The sequence below is a fragment of the Alternaria atra genome, assembly GCF_907166805.1.
Source record: "Alternaria atra isolate CS162 genome assembly, contig: 28, whole genome shotgun sequence".
NCBI lineage: Eukaryota > Fungi > Ascomycota > Dothideomycetes > Pleosporales > Pleosporaceae > Alternaria > Alternaria atra.
Window position 1 is genome coordinate 1,414,625 of NW_025091326.1, and position 18,831 is coordinate 1,433,455.

General features: G+C 50.3%; 9 protein-coding genes across 9 annotated transcripts; 4 read left to right on the top strand and 5 right to left on the bottom strand.

Annotated features, from left to right (window-relative positions):
* Window positions 1-1,072: 1,072 nt before the first annotated feature.
* Window positions 1,073-3,232, bottom strand: ALTATR162_LOCUS7520 (uncharacterized protein; the record flags this gene model as incomplete). The annotated part of the gene is made up of 1 exon (XM_043315148.1): window positions 1,073-3,232. The coding sequence occupies one exon, from the start codon at window positions 3,230-3,232 to the stop codon at window positions 1,073-1,075; it is 2,160 nt and encodes a 719-aa protein (XP_043171083.1).
* A 632-nt stretch (window positions 3,233-3,864) lies between these two features.
* Window positions 3,865-4,744, bottom strand: ALTATR162_LOCUS7521 (uncharacterized protein; the record flags this gene model as incomplete). The annotated part of the gene is made up of 2 exons (XM_043315149.1): window positions 3,865-4,384; window positions 4,449-4,744. The coding sequence occupies 2 exons, from the start codon at window positions 4,742-4,744 to the stop codon at window positions 3,865-3,867; spliced, it is 816 nt and encodes a 271-aa protein (XP_043171084.1).
* A 549-nt stretch (window positions 4,745-5,293) lies between these two features.
* ALTATR162_LOCUS7522 (uncharacterized protein) lies at window positions 5,294-6,904 on the bottom strand (the record flags this gene model as incomplete). Its single annotated transcript, XM_043315150.1, has 1 exon — window positions 5,294-6,904. One exon carries the CDS (start codon window positions 6,902-6,904, stop codon window positions 5,294-5,296), a length of 1,611 nt encoding a protein of 536 aa, XP_043171085.1.
* Window positions 6,905-7,544: 640 nt separating this feature from the next.
* On the top strand, window positions 7,545-9,461 carry ALTATR162_LOCUS7523 (uncharacterized protein; the record flags this gene model as incomplete). Its single annotated transcript, XM_043315151.1, has 6 exons — window positions 7,545-7,755; window positions 7,801-8,016; window positions 8,072-8,328; window positions 8,380-8,609; window positions 8,671-9,191; window positions 9,244-9,461. 6 exons carry the CDS (start codon window positions 7,545-7,547, stop codon window positions 9,459-9,461), a joined length of 1,653 nt encoding a protein of 550 aa, XP_043171086.1.
* Window positions 9,462-9,681: 220 nt separating this feature from the next.
* Window positions 9,682-10,263, bottom strand: ALTATR162_LOCUS7524 (uncharacterized protein; the record flags this gene model as incomplete). Its single annotated transcript, XM_043315152.1, has 1 exon — window positions 9,682-10,263. The coding sequence occupies one exon, from the start codon at window positions 10,261-10,263 to the stop codon at window positions 9,682-9,684; it is 582 nt and encodes a 193-aa protein (XP_043171087.1).
* Window positions 10,264-11,574: 1,311 nt separating this feature from the next.
* ALTATR162_LOCUS7525 (uncharacterized protein) lies at window positions 11,575-12,117 on the top strand (the record flags this gene model as incomplete). The annotated part of the gene is made up of 1 exon (XM_043315153.1): window positions 11,575-12,117. The coding sequence occupies one exon, from the start codon at window positions 11,575-11,577 to the stop codon at window positions 12,115-12,117; it is 543 nt and encodes a 180-aa protein (XP_043171088.1).
* A 1,963-nt stretch (window positions 12,118-14,080) lies between these two features.
* On the top strand, window positions 14,081-15,240 carry ALTATR162_LOCUS7526 (uncharacterized protein; the record flags this gene model as incomplete). Its single annotated transcript, XM_043315154.1, has 2 exons — window positions 14,081-14,446; window positions 14,497-15,240. 2 exons carry the CDS (start codon window positions 14,081-14,083, stop codon window positions 15,238-15,240), a joined length of 1,110 nt encoding a protein of 369 aa, XP_043171089.1.
* A 1,248-nt stretch (window positions 15,241-16,488) lies between these two features.
* Window positions 16,489-16,947, top strand: ALTATR162_LOCUS7527 (uncharacterized protein; the record flags this gene model as incomplete). The annotated part of the gene is made up of 1 exon (XM_043315155.1): window positions 16,489-16,947. One exon carries the CDS (start codon window positions 16,489-16,491, stop codon window positions 16,945-16,947), a length of 459 nt encoding a protein of 152 aa, XP_043171090.1.
* Window positions 16,948-17,782: 835 nt separating this feature from the next.
* Window positions 17,783-18,586, bottom strand: ALTATR162_LOCUS7528 (uncharacterized protein; the record flags this gene model as incomplete). The annotated part of the gene is made up of 1 exon (XM_043315156.1): window positions 17,783-18,586. The coding sequence occupies one exon, from the start codon at window positions 18,584-18,586 to the stop codon at window positions 17,783-17,785; it is 804 nt and encodes a 267-aa protein (XP_043171091.1).
* Window positions 18,587-18,831: the final 245 nt, after the last annotated feature.

The window sequence follows — 18,831 nt, forward strand, 5'->3', positions numbered from 1 at the left end:
AAGCGGAGCACGACTATGATTTCGGCACTCCTGTTACTAGAACGTTCGAATGCACCGACAGATCCTATCTCGCACTTTCATGTGGCTGTTTCTGCAGTCACGTCCAATGGTAAAGACACCCCTGTCTTGGACGTCTACGAGCATGGCAGCTGCTATACATGTCTCGCTACCTGATCATGATTTCGATTGCAGATTGTGATACCCGTGCTCTTCGCGTATTTTAACCGTCTTTGGTGTTTTTTCAACGGAACAGTAAACTTATACATGTAAACGCGTGCGACGGTTACGGAGTCTGATGACGAGATCCTGTTGAACGACAAGGAATATGCCTAGAGCGCTTTGACCAGATAGCACCCATGTACAGCATGCATCCACTGGATGCACAAGATGAATGGGTTCTGGGCGCAATGCTCGTCATTGAAACGCTGCATCATCAACTCAGTGCACTATCAGGTGAGCTTTTTGCTGATACGAGCAACAGCGGAGGTTCTCCCACCGATTGATACCATTAATAGCACCGGGTGGTGGTCCAGCCGCGCTAGGCTCTCGCTCCAGATTTGGGTCTCGGTACCGACCAGCATACAAGTGACAACACTATTGGCAACCAGCAGTTGAGCAGGATGCTCGGAATGGTTCTCACCACATCAAAGTAAGGATATCGATGAATGTATCATGACCATTCGTACTGTCAATACCAGCTGTAGGGAAACTGGACGGTTCATTGTGGGTAGGTACTAGGACCAGGATGACCTCCAACACGTAGCTTGGTAGCGATAACGACGGGCCCAGCTGCCCCGCGAGACACGAAGAATACGGCCTGAGGTTGCAAACGTACCCACAAACTTCGGGAAAGGTACAGTCACATCGATTTCTAGTAACTTCAACACCAGTGTGGGGCGAAGTTCTTTTTTTTTTTACTTCTTGTAAGTATTATTTACCACGAATGAGGCAACGAGTGTTGACCCATTCAATGTCGACAAAAGCTGAGGATGCTAAGCTTGAGTTTTCTGGTAGCGCCTACATCAGCGTCATTCGGCCTGTCAAAAACGAACTGGCAGCTGCAGATGCTAAACTAAGAAGCAATAGTGGAGGCTACCATTCGCTCAACAAGAACTTCTATAGCTACGCCTAGGCTACGTAATGAAGTTAGCGTGGGGTAATCATTTGCAAGAGCGCACAGTGTCCAGTGAAGGTCAGAACTAAGAGCTGGGAGCTCCTCAAAGCACCCGCTGTTCATACAGTTGAACATGAGGTTGAGCCGACTATGGATCTCAATCTCGAACGCTTCGAGAAGCGGTGAAGGAGGCAGCCCCGACGCTGGCGTAATCGCTGCGTGTGATTCCTGGTTGAGCTGAGCGAGTGTAAGGTCCGGTACACTATCCCAAACAGCATCACTGAACAAATTTTCGCATATGCAACTTGGAGTTGACGTTGGCGTCACTAGCCACTCCAAACTATTCTCGCATTCATCGTCATCGTCTAGGAAGTCTAATCGACGATCGTCCAGCGGCTTCACAAACCCTCGATGATCGGCAAAGTCCAGAGACCCTGTCGGAGAAGACGAGCTGGAACATGATCGCTCTTCCTCTTCAACCATAGACAAGGGCTTATGCTTAGGCAAGAGCTGAGTAGCAAGCCTCAGCTGCGGAAGGCGGCGCAGGTGTTGAGATCTATTGCTAGAGTACAGCCCATATGGTTTGCATCGTTGGCGCACGGTGGGTTGAAGATTGATATTAGGCTGAAGGGGTGCCGGTGGCCGAGAAATGCCTGAATTGGACTCCAAGCTAGTTACGCTTAGGTTCGAGCTATTTGGCAGTGGTAGCAGGGTCCCACGGCCTTCAACCCTCGGGTAAAGATGAATTAGTTCAGCGAGACCGATCTCCGGTTCGTAGTCCTCATCAGCAATGTCTCGGTGAATGACTGGACGTGTTCCGTTCCGTTCCATCTTGAGGAGCTCGTTGAAGGCCGTGTAGTTGATGCACTCATGGGTGTCAGTGTCGATATGAGTTAGTTCGGAAGGCTGAGCCAACGACAAACTCTCTGCATCTGTATCAGAAGTATCTGAAACATTCTCTCTGCCGCATAAAAGAGACGTAGCACCGTCTAAATTAGATGGATAAAAAAGCTGACTGAATATCATGGAGGGTTTCTCGATTTGTGGCGTGGTGTCAAAATATACACCTGGACGATTTAGCGCTTCCTCCGAGACATATCCTTGGTCGTCGCTTACATCAAATATGTCCACGTTGACGAGATCATCTATAAGAGAAAATATGTCCTTTTCCGTAGGAGGCGTGACTGAAAAGCCGAAGTCGTCGTCGTTATCAGTGAGCATGAAGTTCTCGCCAGGCGCACGAAGGCTGTGCATCTTACCATCTAGGCACGTACACTCACCGTCTTGACAATCTTCAAAGAAGGATTTAGTAGCGTAGAACAGTTCTGCGATGTCGCGGTCGTACTGGACAATTGCGGAGCGAGCAGTGACGCCGCGGAGATGATCCATCCCTGGAAGCACCGTACGACCGGTGGTATATCGGAGGACGGGGTCGCAGTCGAGGTGAAAGGGCTCCTCAAATAGTGTCTCCCTTGCGAAAATTGGCGAGCGTGAGTACACCAAAGAACGGCCCCGCCGCCTGGGCGTAGAATCGGATGCGACATCCTGGACTTTCTCGATTACCGGCGATACATCAAAGTCCAAAGTCTCCGATACGTGGCCACAGAAAGCATGCACTGCAAGAGTAGCTTGGATTCTTAGATAGCTAGTATCGAGGAGTTCGGGAGTCGGTAAAGGCTTTTCTTGAGTACGTGCAACCAGATGTGTCACGGGCTCGGGTGTGGAACCAGGAGCGAAAATACTGCGGAGCGCCAGATCCTCATCGCTCGAAAGCAGAGTCTCTGCACCGAAAAGAAGCTCTGCATACTCTGAGGCTCCCCAGAAAGAGGCGCAGACCAGCTGTTCGTCTTTCTGGATCGACTCTAAAGTGGCAGTGGACCTCGTCTGTATCTTTGTCGTGGACGATGGACCATCACTCTCCTTTGGTACAAGGTCAAAAGAGTCAAAGCACTCCAGCGAGCGCATTAAACTTCTAGTTGTAGTCGCAGCCTCACACTGCTCGGCGTAAACTTCGTCGGCATCTGTGACCCCAGTCAGAATATCTGTGTAGTCATTTCCATCATTCGCTTCCTCAGTGGCGGGTAGATAAGGAACGTCATATATAGATATGATAGACATGCATGTCGATGATAAGCTAGATTCTGCAATTGGGGCTAGGGTTAGCCGCCTACCAGAAGTGCCCACATGCCCAGATGTAATAGAAGAAACCATTCTACGAGAAATATTTCAAAGAAAGTGTAAGTACCGGCGCGTATCCGGCTTCAAGGTCCTGCTTACACTGATCACCAAGATCAGTTGCATTATGATACTTGCCTGCGAGGTTGCCTATTATTGATGAAGCCGAGCCAGCGCTGACAACTCACAGAGTGAGATAAAGGACAAGATGGAATACGCCAGAAAAGTTCTTATAATCGATTGAGCATGTACGTTGTACAGTTCTCCAAAACGCACTGTGAGGTAAGCCGCCTTTGTGGCTAGGAGAATACTACAGCATTGTGCCGCAATACTTCTGGGACTACGGATAAGCCTATGGCGTTCACCATGCTCATGGTGGGATGAAGAGTCAACTTATGCTGATAAATCTTCATGTTCTTAGCGAGATTTAGCTTTTGGACTATCTTATAGTATGCTCCAGAAACAAAATAGGTACAAGAAGTGAAAGAGGGAAGAGTCGACGCACAATCAGATCCTTTGCGCGAAGACTATCCTTGAGGATGATGAACACTGCGTCACGGCGTCCGTCGCAAGGCCTACAAGTTTATTTGCAGACCCAACGTAGCGTCTACGGTCGCCTTTCCGTAGAAGGGCTCCGTGCCCGCGTTGCCTACGTTGACATATGTGCTCTCCTTGAATACACCAGCCTTAACAAGTGCCTCTAGCCACTCCTTCAAATCACCCTTGAAGGGACTCTTGAACAACTTGTCAGGCAGCAAGCTTGAGACAGTGATGCCAGTGTCCTCATTTACGCCCTGGTACAACTTCCAGCTTGTACCAAACAAGTCGGGGATTGTGGCTTTCGCACCAGCGGGCCATCCGATGGGTAGTTGGCCACCAGTGTATTCGAGCCAGAGCATGAGCTCCTGGGCGGACGAAGATGTAGAGTCACCCTTTGTGTCAGATGTCATAAAATCGAATGCGATGTTGCCTTTGTAGGCGGTGCTGTTGGTGCGCGTCCACTCGTACGTTGCGGGAATTGATTTGATGGCGGAGAGCCTAGTCTCGAGATTTTGGGTCAGACCGACGAATGTGTAACCCTTGGGGACATTGTCGCTACATCCATGTCAGCAACTCGATCATGCAAATGTTGATAACTATAAGTTCAGAGTGTGCGTACGTGGCTTTGACATAATCGATGTCGGTAACCGCACTCCACTTAATTTTCTTGTTTCCATCAGAGCCGGCCGACACGGAGTCGTATGCTGTACACATGCTACCCTTGGTTTGCGCCTGGTTGTAGAACATGTTGTATACAATCCATGGAGTGTCAGTCAATACGATGTTCTGAGCCGTGCCGCACATCTTGATTGGTACTTGTGTGGCTGAGTTGGAGATGGTGATGCCTTGGGGGGCTGGCGCTGCCAGAGCTGGAGCGGCGACCAGCGCTGCGCTGAGAAGAACGAGAGAGAGCATCGTTAGATGAGTGTATTACAGGTGAACGAGTGATTGGATAAGAGTAGTAATGACGAGTGGCTTGCTGTGGCTATGTTCATGGTCGCGATCTGATACTTATCAGAGAACCCAAATGATGTGTTATTTCCCGAACGCGGGAACTAAGGCGCTGAAACGCGCTACACGTGTAATCGAAACGAACCATCAGCGGGTAGGACCGCCACATCCGATCGCAGGGCAAGCCTAGAACAATGCGTGCTTCTATGCGTAACCCCCTCTGTAGGTTGGCGCCGTGATTGGTGGAAGCTGTGATAATTCCGCCGACTGTGAAAGGATGGGTCGACAAAGTATGAGGCAGCGACAGTCGCATGCGGCCATAAATCGAGACACCAGATATCTACGCGTCGGCGCAGAGAGATTGCGATATGAGGCCGAGGCCAAGCACTTGCTCGGGGAAAGTTGCTATAAGGAGTCGTCACCTGGACTCCGCAGTAAGGCTCCACTGGTTTGCTGACGCCAAACCTGAGTGGGGTTTCAATTTGTTTGGTATATTTGGTTCTGTAGAATTTCTCAAGCTTTCCAATAGCTGGAGGCTCCGAGTTCGTACCTCCTGGCTTCTTCTTCCGCTGCTGCGAAGGCCTTGGGGTTCTTCCTTTTCTCTTGTCTGAGCATATGCTTTTCCCATTCTTTCATCACCTGCAACGTTGCTACAACCATCGCTGGATCCACAGTTCCCGAACGAACATGAATCGATTCATCAGGCAAAGACCCTCCGCTTTCATCAACATAACCGTCCCAGAAGCAATGGTCTGCAACGATGCTACCATATAGCGGATCGGCAATATTCCCCATGGCGACGAAGAGAGCATGCCTCAGCGTGTCGTACCTGGAACCGTGGATGGATGACACATTGGTGCTCGTAACCCACATGTATGCGCATCCGTCTGGGCCAATGAAACGCAAGGAACTGTAATTGAGCGCATGCACGTAGGTTGTTAGGATAGATCTGGCATTTGGACCTCCAGAGCTTAAGACTTCGGACTTGCGTAAATTAGTCTTAGGGTCCAGCTTCAGATCGTAACTCCAAACAGCTTGCTGTGCTTTGGAAACTTTCTTGCTCGAGTCGGTGGGCTCTTCGGGATATGTCATCGTCCATGAAAGCTTGGGGCTGCGGAAGCTGCCACTTGTGCTTTTGAACTTGAACGAGTACGAAGGTGGAACGGGAGTTCGCGCATGCTCTGAGGGACGTATTGTTCGCCAGACATACGAGTCTGGTGTGTCCAGCCAGCTGGATCCGGATGGTCGTTTGCTTTCCTGGTGAGCGTACAGGGTTGAAACAACGGGTGGTGGGTTCCACTGAGGCGGATACGGTGCTTGGCGGTATTGTTCGAGATATCCGGGCAACGATGATGATTCCAGTGCGACTGATGGGCGCCTTATGGGTTGTTGACCCAGTAACACTGGAATTGGTGGATTCTCAGCCGGCGACTGGGATTCTTTGTAAGATACAGGATATTGCTCCACGACCACTTCGGGCAAGGTGCTAAACCTACTTAGATCTTGCGGTGGATCAAATGATCCAGGACTCCATGGTTCAGTGGTAGCTCCAAAGCTTGTCGAATGGGGTCGTAGCGATTGGGCGGAACGCTGGTGAACGAGAGGCAGAGTCGCAAGTTGCTGGGTGACCACTGGTGCCATACTTACTGGTTGCCGGTCGACGAAAGACGAGACGCTTCTCGAATGAAGTCGTAAAGATTGCGCAGATCGCTGTTGATGTAGCAGTGGTGACAACCCTTGGGTGCTGGGCGGCATCATGCTCGCAGGGCGGGCATGCTGGCTTACTGCACTTTGCGATCTTTGACGATTTCCTTCCACTTCCAAATGTTGCATCCTATGTGCAAGTAGCTCATCCTGCTTCAATTGCTCCTCAGACGTCGTAGTGGGTGGAGCTGGCGGCAAGGGCGCTGGCAGCTCTGCGATGATCGGTACCGGCGTATCTTCGCTATAGTAAGATTTTATGTAGGATCCTGGGGCAGGTGCGTACTCTCCATAGTATGAGTGGTTGGGGGAAGAGGCCGGCGAGTAACGGTTTTGTGGGTACACGGGCTGTTGTGGCGGCGACTGCTGGCGGCGATGAGTCTGCCAGCCCTGCCATTGAGGATTGAGATTCAGCGACGACATAGTGTTCTCTGCTAATGTGACGACTCAAGGATAGTGTAGGCAGATGAGACTCTGGAGTGAAAGAGACTGTTTTCAAGTATCGGTAGATCAGCAAGATTTCGCCCCCATCCAAAACATATCCTGCCCCTCGAGATCTGCAACGCTTCGCAAGGCGCAAGGCGCCCAAGAAGAAGGTTGAGCACAAGCGATAGATCTAGATGTACTGATGAACAAAAGGAGCAGATGTATTAGTGGAAAGCAAGGTCTATGCGAGGTTTGTGGGGTATGCGTAAAGGGTGGGCGAGTGAGGGATCAACAGGATCTTGGTGCCTGTTGTGTAGCCGCGGGAGGCTGGACGCCTGAAACATCGCCTCAGGCCGCCCTGCTGACAGCGGCCAGCTATATTCCAAAGCATCTTTCGTCGACCACAACAACTGAACGACGCAGCACAAACCTATATGAAGTCGCTGGTTCCTTGGGGAGTATGTGCCGATGTACAAGAGTGAGTACGCATGGGTTGCGATTGCCTTAGGAAGGTGGGAAACATGGGGGAAGATCCGCGAGCGCCAATGATAAGAAGGAGCTTATCACCATCCCCCTCTTCAACAACCGTTATTCCAGCCTCACTGAATATTGACGAACTTGTTTACTTACTTGTATTATGACTTTGAGGCAGCGACTGAGTACAATCCACCAGAAAGTGCGTCTGCATGGAAACGACGAAAAGCACGAACAAACGGACGCATGGAGTAATCGCGATCTGATCCCTCTACCGCCAGAGCGGAGGACATGGGGCTGGTTCAATTTCTTCGGGGTTTGGGCTATTGCATCGCTGAACCTCGCAAATTGGCAGACTCCAAGCACCTTCTTAGGTAGGTGACAGCAGGTGCCGTTTGTTGACTTTTGATCACTGATAGTCACGGAAGCTATGGGCTTATCTGTCCCACAGGCTATCCTTATCATCGTTGTGAGCAGCATATTGATCGCTCTGTTCTCTACACTTATCGCTTGGGTTGGACTGAAGTGGCATATTGGCTTTACAGTACAGAACAGATATAGTTGGGGTATGCGGGGAAGCTTCATACCTTTGCTGCAGAGAATCCTACTTAACTTCATTTGGAACGCCGTCCAATGTAAGCAGGCTTACTATAAGAGTGAGCTTGGTATCAGGGTGCTGATCCAGATCAGGTTGGAATGGCGGCCGTCTGGTCGCCGTATGCTTGACTGCGATCTGGCCTTCGTACGCACGCATGCCGAATACCTTCAGCCCTAGCTTCCCTGCTACGACCGACCAGTTTGTAGGATTTGTGGTGTTCTGGTTTCTATCTACACCGTTCTTGTGGCTACGACCAGAGAAGTTCAAGATTCCGTTCCTTGTAGTGTGCATATGGTGCGGCTTAGGTATGTTATCATGGATGATCTGGGCAGTGACCACTGCCAAAGGCGTAGGCCCTCTCTGGAACGCTGGCCAGACCATCCCTTCAGATTCCCCTTAGAGTACGTCATGGCTCATCATGGCTGGTATAAACCAAACCATCGGCGGTCTTGCTGCTGGTATCACCAACGGCAGCGACTTCTCACGCTATGCACGTTCAAGAAGGCCCTATATCTACGGTACCATCGCTAGCTGTGTGATCACCAACGTCATTGTCTCATTAGTTGGATTGGTTACCACCGCTTCGGGGCAAAAGATCTATGGCGAGATCTATTGGAATCCACCAGATCTGTAAGTGTCACAGTGTGAACTGTATGTGAGACACATACTGACTTCTTACACCCACATTTAGACTCATGCGCATGATGGACGATGGAAACGGCTCATCGCGGTCCCGTGCGGGTGTATTCTTCCTGGCTGCAGGTTTCGCCTTCACTGCAATGTTCGAGAACATTTGCGGTAACGCTGTCTCTGGTGGAATCGACCTTGCTGGTCTTTTTCCACGTTACATCAACATACGTCGCGGTGCTATTATCACGTTTGTGGCTGCATGGGTCGTCCAGCCCTGGCAACTTATCAACCGCGCCACCACGTTCATCGCCGTTTTGTCTTCTTTTTCGGTGTTCTTAGCGCCCATCATTAGTATCATGTCATGCGACTACTGTCTTCTACGAAAGGGAAGGATTCGCTTGAGTCATCTATACCGAACAGAGGACTCTTCATACTACTTCACCAAGTGCTTCAACTGGAGAGCGGTACCGTCTTGGCTCTGTGGCTGGGCACCAACTATTGGTGGCCTTGTGGTGACCGTGAGAGGAGACGTTAGTCCATCGCGGTCCTTGGTACAACTCTACAATATGGCCTTTTTGATAGGTAAGAAATTCCTTGCAGACTAGAGATCACATGTTCACTTACCTTCCATTAGGATTCTTCATCAGCGCTATCGTTTTCTATGTTCTCAACCTGATCTTCCCCATTCCTGATATGGACCAGATCGATCCCACCGATCTATACGGCACCTTCACAGAGACGGAGGCAAGGCGAGCTGGTGTAGCTCCGCTAGATGAGAGGCGGATCCAAGGAGTTATGGCTAGGCGAAGATCAACCGAACAGGTTGTTATCTATGGAGAGAAGGGTGTGTGAGTGGGTGCAACCTGTTGATTAATTGCTAGATAAGAGTATCTGCACAGTTGAGTGGGAATGAGACATGACTTGATAGTACGCAACGTAAATATAGACCGCGGAAACACTCATAGGAGAGGAATAAACAGTCGATGCCCTTGGAAGAAAAGCTACTTTCTTATTCATACCAACATATCCGCTCAGCAAGCTAAAACGTATCGACTAGAGCAAATCCATATGTCTAGTTGATCTCTGAGCTCTTCACAACAGTTCCGAACATGTCATCAATCTCCGTCAAAGCAACCTTCTTGACCTGCGCAGCAGGAATATCCTTCATGTCCCTTTGTCCAACACCATCTTCAACGACAAGAGTCTCGTACCCCAATGTGGTCGCTTCGCGAGCGGTACTTGACACACAACCATGCGCCATATAGCCCGTAAGTACAAGTTTCTTGAGTCCAGTCTTCTTAACGACCTCCCCTAGGTCCGTCTCCGAGAATGATCCGGCATGTTTCTTCCATACGATGGCCTCGCCGTCGATGGCCTCGACACCGTCCATCTCTTTAGTGAGCTTGCCGTTGGGCTTGAATATGGGTGCTTCGTCGGAGCCTGTGTTGTGCAGAACGTGGACGACGTGGCCATTTTGCTTTCGGTATTTATCAAGGAGGCTGGATATCGCGACATTGACCTCTTTGTAATCCTGAGCAGGCAGACTACCGTGGATATATTCGTCCTGAGCATCGATAATTACAAGAACGGAATCCTTGACCGATGCTGTTGAGTTGGGGATTCCGATGACTTGGCGGAGAGAGGGAGTTGACATTGTGGATGGTTTGTTCGAGGGAACTGGGAAATTGAAAAATAGTTGGTATGTATAAAGATGATCAATTTTCAGGTAGTTGATTGAAGTGCTGAGTGTTGAGAATGTGTTTGTGAGTGTGTTGGATATCTGTTTCTTGCAGATGTCCAGACCTTTATACCGTTAAACTGGTAGCTCTTGCAACATTCTCCAAAATTCGTCCGTCGCGTACCAAGACCAAAAATTTGCTATGATGTGGTAAGCCAGCGAGTATGTTTCCTTGACTGATCGGACCGTGTTGGCAGGTAAGCTAGTCGAGAAATAATGCTACCCGATGTGGTTAGTCATTTTACTGTAAACTGCCCAGATCATCAATCAGAGCCTCCTAGTAAGGTGGACGCGTCGCAGCAAATCCCACACACCGTACCCCACTCAAGGATTCTGGAAGTTTACTCGTCCGAAAACTTGTACGGTACCTGTCTGACAAAGGAAAGGTACTGCCTACTCCTGATGGACAGATCCACGAACCTTCTGTCATTCGCACTAAGCCACTAGCGGTGTGGTCTGAGCTCCGTCAACCCTGCGTTCTCCTCTTATACTCTTTCTTCTTCCTCACTAACAACAAGTCTCTAACAGGTCTATTTATTATTACTCAGATTGCATGAAACTCTCGCGGATGGCCCATCAGGAACAGAGATTCGGACCAACTTCGCTACGCGCATTCCTCCAGAGCTCGACTTCCGCTGGAAAGGACATTGCAGTACGCATCAGAGCATCTCTCTTGTTTTTCTGCGTCTCGTCAAACTGGGGTTATCGCTATATCCTGGCTTCGATGGCAGGATGTCAGCATGCAATATCTTCGCTCCTATCTAGGCAGGCGTAAAGCAGGTCCGAGCTGTACCACGACGCTTCCATTGAGAAGGCATTGGAAGATAACATGTTAGTATCAGTCCAAATCACCAATGCAGTGGCTCTGGTCTCGTGAATCAATTCGCTGCTCAAAGAGTAAGAGTAGGTGTGAGGAAGAAGTATATACGCAAGGTATCATCTAGGTATGATCGTAAGTAGGGGCATATAGTACAGTCAACAGTATGTGCGCACTCAACTATATTTCTTTTTCTTCGGACCGATCACAAAGGCCAATCTAGACCTTGGGATGTTGACTTACTGGTAGTGTCACGTCGCGTGGAATCTAGCTCTCAAAACTGTACATACGTCATCGATCCGGTAGTGCCGAGCATCAACTATGTTCAAGCCTGACGCCCTCCCTGTTGAACTCTTACTATCATCACATCTCCTACTATCAAAGAACAAGCTTTCCAAAATTCAAACACAATGGCTCCAGGTGACAATCTTCCCGATTTCCTCACGAACACATCTCTCGACCCTAGTTTCGACAAAGACATCCTCGACACGCATCTAATCTACGACTACGACGCGCAAGACAGCAACGGCAACCCTGAAAAGTGGCGGTATGAATTATGGTGCTTCTCTTCTGACCGTGTTGTCTATGCCATTCACGGTGGTCCGATGGCCGGCCGCGTGAACTACCAACGCGCAACATACCAATGCATCCGCCCTGGTGAACTATGGCAGATAAACTGGCTTGAAGAGACAGGTACCATTGTCTCTGCGGTTTACGACATCAAGGAGGAAAAGATGACGACGATGATTGCATTTTCGGAAGGTCATTGGAAAAGGGCGAAGGAGGCGCTGGGCGATAAGAGGAAGAAGGAGGATCTGGATAGATGGAGGGGCCTGGCTGGTGTGGGAAACCAGACTTCGAGATTTATGCTGAGCGAGCAGGCGCATGTCGTGGATTCGTTCAAGGGAAAGGGCGAGTTAGTTCCGATCAAGGAGAGTGATCCTTTGTTTTGAGTAGTATATTGTCGATGATATTGCAGAAGCATGATGTATCAATAATGTCCTCAACTAGTCGGAACCACAGCACTGGTAATGAAGTCGAATCAACCTACCTTGCATCGCAGCTTGACAGTGTGACCATCCACGCGATGCTGTGAAGCATCAGCCAGTATCACGAAGCAACCAAAGCGGTGAGCCATCCTGCCACAGTTCGGCGACCTGTCCGGCGTTCTGGCGCGTTGTTCCATACTCCTTCAAGACTCCGTTACGACGCGATTTAACTTCTCGTTCGCCCATAAATCGCGTGTTTCCTTCGAAGACCGGTGGTGTGTACTTGTTAACGGCCCTCAATGACACATGGTGATCATACGCAAGGACTTCTTGGTGAGCTCTTCCTGGACTACTGCTAGTCCCAGCACAGAACACACGTCGCACCAAGGCAGCGGAAGGTACGGGAATGATGTGGGAATGTCTCCATATTGCTTGGCTTCCATACACCGTTAAACCATTAGGGTCCCATTGGAGTCAGAAGGAGGTGCATCTGGAGCAGCGACAGTAAGTCACTCTTGTGTTTTAGTGGACTAGGTGGGCACGTTTACCAACGCAGTGGTTCATCGTTCTCGTGGCGGGTTCGATGCTTGTGATGATCGCAGCTCCTTATCAGGTTGCTTCAGTACGACCGAAAATGAACAGAAGCGATGTTGAGCATTCGACGCTTCTTCCTGCGCGTATGTCGCTAATAAGCCGATGACTCTTTGGGGGCCGTCCGTGCTGGGGTCTGAATGGTCACTCTAGCAATTGAAAGCATTCTTGTCTACTATTTCGATATGTGCCGTCATACTTCCCAACCCAGAGGCAGAATATATTCTTTTGCGACAATGCTAGCTTTTGCATATGTAGTCGTGGTTGAGATGATGAGACGATGATATTTTCACTTCCGTAAGGCGAGCCGAAGAGCGCTGCACCACGAATTAACGGTTGTGGGGTAAGCGCACGTCAGCAGCCATGTCCCAACGCGACGCTGCCCTCGTATGCCCAGCGCGCTTCACAGCATTTGTTCACCGCGAAACCCTTTGACCCTGCGTGAGAAGTAAGTAAGGGTTCGTATCGAACGTTTCGAACGCTTCTCGAAGACGCTAGGGATCCAGGGATCGTGAAGGCGGCGCAAGCCACGGCTGTTAACGGGATGTTATGAGTGGTGTGTGGGGGGTGGGAGGACAGAGAACAGACCGCATGTTCGGAGTCCGATGCCTGCTAAGCGCCCGCAGTCTGGTGCTGTAAGGACGGTGTGCCTCGTCATTGCGAAGCCGCATGCGGCATGGTCTGGTCTTACGCTGAGGCAGACATGCAGGGGATGGAACATACGAAAGACGCAATGGCAATTTCCACTCATGCCATGTTGGGTGAAGCGTAAAGGCAGCATGTCGGCATCCTCACGCTATTACGCGGGAGGCATAACAGGTTATCGGGACCGCCGAGGGCATGCGACTAACCGCACTGCAACACTGCTAACAGTAGAAAGGTTAATATGTAGAGGAAATGTTCCGATCCTGTGCCAGAGCCCTGCAACATGGAGTTCCAATCTCGCACTACCCCATGCGGCTTAGACTAGCGCAACTGCATCTCCATCCCATGCCACCGCAACTTGGCCCCAGTACGCCATGTGCCACAACAGCAGAAGGTCGGTATGACAGGGCGCGGCGGGCGCGACGGGCGCGACGGGGATCCAACACGACCCTACTCGCCTATCTATCCTGATGGTGCTTCATCAGCTGGTGCCAGCCTGGCTACGATGATTACGCTCTTCTGCCCGCCGTCCCTCATTCCTCCTGTGCCTCTATATTCCTTTTGTTCCTGCGCGACCCCAGGCTGAATCACAACCCCGTTTCATTTCGACTTGCTTTTTACCCCTCGCTCTGGAACAAATCGCCTTCGAATCTTCGCAAACCTGGTCTCAACCACCACACAAAGCCCAACCATGGGTCGTCCAGCACTCACATCACGGGAGCACCTGGAGCTTTTGAGGAGCTCTGCTTTCGAATCTGAACATGCCTGGCTCTACGACAATTCCTACTCGCAACATGAGGCAGCGGCGTTGGCGCTGGAGCAACAGATTGAGCAATCACATGCTAGCATATCACCCGACGACAACTCAGACGAGCAAGTACGCATAATCAAGACGCAAATAAACATTCACCAAGAGAGACAGAGGGCGCTGAGACCGCATCTTGAAAGTGGGAGCGATCAGATTGATGAAGAGGGGAACGAGTGTGTCTTTGTGCCCGCACCGAATCAATGGGGAGCGAATGGAGACTTGGACGAGGAAAGCGAGAGTCTATCTGCAGTGAGTAACAATCTCTGTGGCATTATCAAGTCCCAGCTGACAAACCTTAGATCCATAACCTCCTCACATGGCAAACCTCATACTCGCCTGTCTCGCATGCTCCACTTGACGAACTCCCTTCACCTAACATCCCGTACCATTCGTTACTCGATCCCACACAACCTACCACGACATACAATCTGCACCGCACACGAGAATGGACGGGATCTTCAGGCTTCAGGAAGTACATTTACAGCGCACGCGACCACTCGAACAAATACGCTCTATATATGCTCGAAGCCACCCATCGCGACGATAGCCAAGTTAACGCTGCCGAATTTTTCCGCGTCGCTGAGTTCCCACAGCCATGCATATCCATCCTTCTTTCCGGCATCGACAAGAAGCGCATGACGACCAAAGATGCGGCATACAAATCGCGGTGTATACATCTGCGCGGTCCATTTTCGCAACCGATCAAGGAATACCCAGATAGGCAGCAGAAGATCCCGTGGTCCCCGCGACGATTTACGTACGGTGGACGGCGATTTGTGTGGAAGCAGGGGGATCCGAATGACGATGCAATGCCAGAGACCTTGTACGAATACCAGCAAGATTGGGTGAAACCAGGAAGCAGGACGGGCAAGCGATGTGATGACGCGAAGCCAGTCAAACTAGTATGGGGGGAAAAAAGAAGGAAGGGCAAAGTGGACAGCTATACGATTCATTTCAGAGGCGGTATGGACCAAGTGTTCAGGGAGATCTTGCTTGCGAGTCAGATGGCCCGGCAGGTATGTCTCTTTACCGCCATGGATTGAGGTCGCTCTTATTACGTGGGGAGGCGGTGAAATTGTACTTTTATAACCTCATAGCGAAAGGCGTTCAATGGGGCCGTAGGACACGGTATGGATACCACGGAACAGTATTTTGACACTTAGCTCATAGCGAAGCATTTTGCTATTACTGTTTGTAGTATCTTGGAAGTGGACAACAGGCTTCTCTACTGTCTAGGACATATTCGGAGCCCAAGGGCAACATTGATCAAATTCAAAAATCTAATACTACCACAATGCAGTAATCCGTCCAGTTACTTGCTCTTCACACTGCAGTTACAGATTTAAGACGTGGTTGTAAGCGACTGGTGACAGTCGATGCATGCCTCCCATCTGACTCATCCTAATAACTCCGTTGGAGCCAACAGAGGGAACTTCCGCAGCGCCGTTGCATGGTTGCATGTAAGCCGCATATGCATACTACGCTGTAGATTAGGTGACGGCTTTGCTGACGTACGCCGTTACGGCACGCTGTGCCGGTCAAAGTAATTGGTTAATTTTGGGCACGCAGGAATTCCATTGTTAAATATTGAACATTTGAGAATATCCAGTTCCATGGGTCGTGGATGGACTTGTTGGTGAATGGTTCGTTATCTCTGCCACCTGAGTTAAAGTGGGGGAGCATGATGCAGATGACTACCTCCCTCTAGCATACAGGGCAACTCCAGACTTAGTGAGAAGGAACGGCTCGGGAAGACGGAACCATCATGCTTAGGTAGAACATGCTCTTTGGCACGATCATGCTTGCGAGCAACATGGAAGTGCAGATGCTGTCCGCAAGCATCACGATGACTTCATCGCCAGTCCTTCGTGCATACCGTCAAAGCTATCGTCGATCGCACATGCTTTCTCGCATCTTCTACGATTGGCCATATTGCACATACCCGAGACATCTGGTCCTAGCACATCTATCCTGTATATCGAAGACTGTCTACTTGACGCTCAAGGCTCCCAAAACTAAAGTCTTACGCGCGTCTTTTGGCTGACGCCCACCGCTTCGCAACAGAACCGACAACCCGTTAGCTCTCACCCTCTCCACACGGAACAGCCGCTCGGTACGCAGGCCACCATCTCCGTGCATCAAATCACGTATTGGACAGTGCGAAACCGCAGGAAAACATACCGATCAGCGCGCAACAGTCCCACGTGCATCGCTTACTACGAGGATCCCCAGCACTTCTACATCCGCTTCACCGTCTTTCAAGGTCCTTCACAGAGAAAGACCCACAAGTCATGTCCTCAACACACAACACTACATTGCGGAAGACAACGCACTCTTTCTGCCGCGCGTTGATCTCGCCGCCTCCTCCCTCAGAGCTCCTATCGCAGTACTTTGGCAACGCGCCCAAGATCACGGAGCACGGCCCTGAGTGGTCACGCTCGCGGCTACCATTCTTAGCCAAGACCTTTTTTGGCAAAGACGAGTGCGAGGGGTATTTCAAGGTGATGACTGATATACTGGAAATGTCTTTGCCCGATGATGCATTCCCGGGAAAGGAGGGGTTCATTGTGGATGCAGAGGCTGGAATGGTAAGTGTGGTTGGTAAGGGACGATTTACAAGTAAGAAGACAGGCAAGGGATGGGACGAACAGTTCATATATAGATTTAGTGGGTTTGATGAGCAGGGCAAGATAGGGCATTGGGAGATTTGGGCGGATCCGTTGAGTGCTTGGGAGGCTGTCGGAGAGTAGACCCCACTGCTCGATAAGGATATCGAATTGTACGGAAGCAAGTACAGAATCTTCGACGGTTAGATTTACGAATACACCATTCACTGCAAAAAGTCAGGGACGTGGAGTTCATAGAAGGCATGTTGCACACATGTTAGCGGTTCTTGTGAGTGAATACCGTTAGCGCCTCCTGTATGTGGGTCCCATCGGCGGTTTCTGCAGCGTCTTCCGGAACCTTTAACTTTTCTTCCTCTGCCCTTCTGCATCTTACCACCAACTCTTCATCACCATGGCGCAAGCTCCGTGATGCTGTACAGACTAGCGGCGCGCGTCGCCAATTCAGCACTCATAGTAGACCACTAACTTACAGTGTCTGCTCCCACTAGTTCATCTCGCAAGGTACGTTCAATATTTCCTTTTATCTACAGCACCCGCATACTTGCGATGCGCATACGAAGCTCAAAAGATGATATACATCGACCATTAAATACTTTAGGAAGAGCCGGAAAAGGTATGGCTAGCATCGACATATGCTACGCCGTCGCTGCTTATAACCTGGTCTCTGAAGAGCATCCTCACTCGTACATTATCGGAATCGATTTTCGAACTGTTGCTGACGATGTAGAGAATAGGCTACGAGAACATCCCACGACGGCCGAAACGATCGCAGCACGCGATGCGTCACGTACGAACACAGCGCGGTATTCGCTCGGTGACCCATGATGAAGCCAGCTCGGCTGGCGAGCGAAGGCTGATAGGGTTTTACATGGCAGTTGCATGAGTTTGCTTAGCAGCAAGGGCATAGTGCACATCTTGTGAAATGCGCGCGGTCATTCATACGTGGACGCTATGGAAACTAGGTTTGCAGACTACTAGTCGTGCTACTGCTGTCGAGCAACGCAGCAGCATCCAGCTCAAGTGTTGACACAGATGGTTCTGCCTTCTTGTAGAAGTCCGTCGTGATTGGCATTTCCAAGAAGGACTCAGAAACCCATGAAACAGATTGGTCGAACGCATAGCTGTCGCCCCAAGACTCAAGGAAATTGCTCATGTCGAAGTCGAGATCGTGATGGATCATAGACGAATGCCCTTCGGGCACAGTAAAATCATTCATGTTTAGGGGACTTGAGTCTGTACCCACACCAACTAGGTCATTGAAGTCGAATGTATCCCAATTCTGCGATTGGTTGCCTCCATCTGCGGTTGTCGTTGAGGTGGATATGGTGCTGGGGCTGGTGCGCTCGATCGCTATCTTCTTTGCGTATTCCTTTGGCGTAGAGCCTGTCTTGTCCTTGAAGATCTTGTGAAAGTACCGCGGCGTGAGGTTGACCTTCTTAGCAAGGTCTTGCAGCCTTAGTGAACTGGGGTCCTCATTCTTCAAGGCTTCGTCGATCAATATACATGCTTTCTCCACTGCTCGCTCCTGTGGATCCTCAAGTACAGTGTTGGGTTTGCACCTCTTGCAGGCTCTGTAACCAGCTGCCTCAGCCTCCAATGGTGTCGCATAGAAGCCGACGTTTGCCCTACGTGCCAGTCGTCCCGGACATGTTGGCCGACAGTAGATTCGTGTCGATTTGACGGAATAGATGAAGTGTCCATTTGCGTCCGCGTCCCTTACTGTGAGGGCTCGCCACCGCGCAGCATCAGTCGCATAGGCCATGGTATAGATTTCGTGTTAAGAGACTAAATTATCAGCATGAATACGAGTCTTGTGGTGACCGCGTTCAGGACATACCTGTGCAGGTGGAAAACCTTGGGGTACTCCTGGGGCGAAAAGTCGCGAAGTGTTGATAATGTGACCGCAATACTATCGACCAAGATACTTTCTGCGCGCGACCTTTGAAGCAAGTAAGCAATCGACTAGAGATACATAGCGATCAGAATCGCGACAACGGGCCTTTTTAA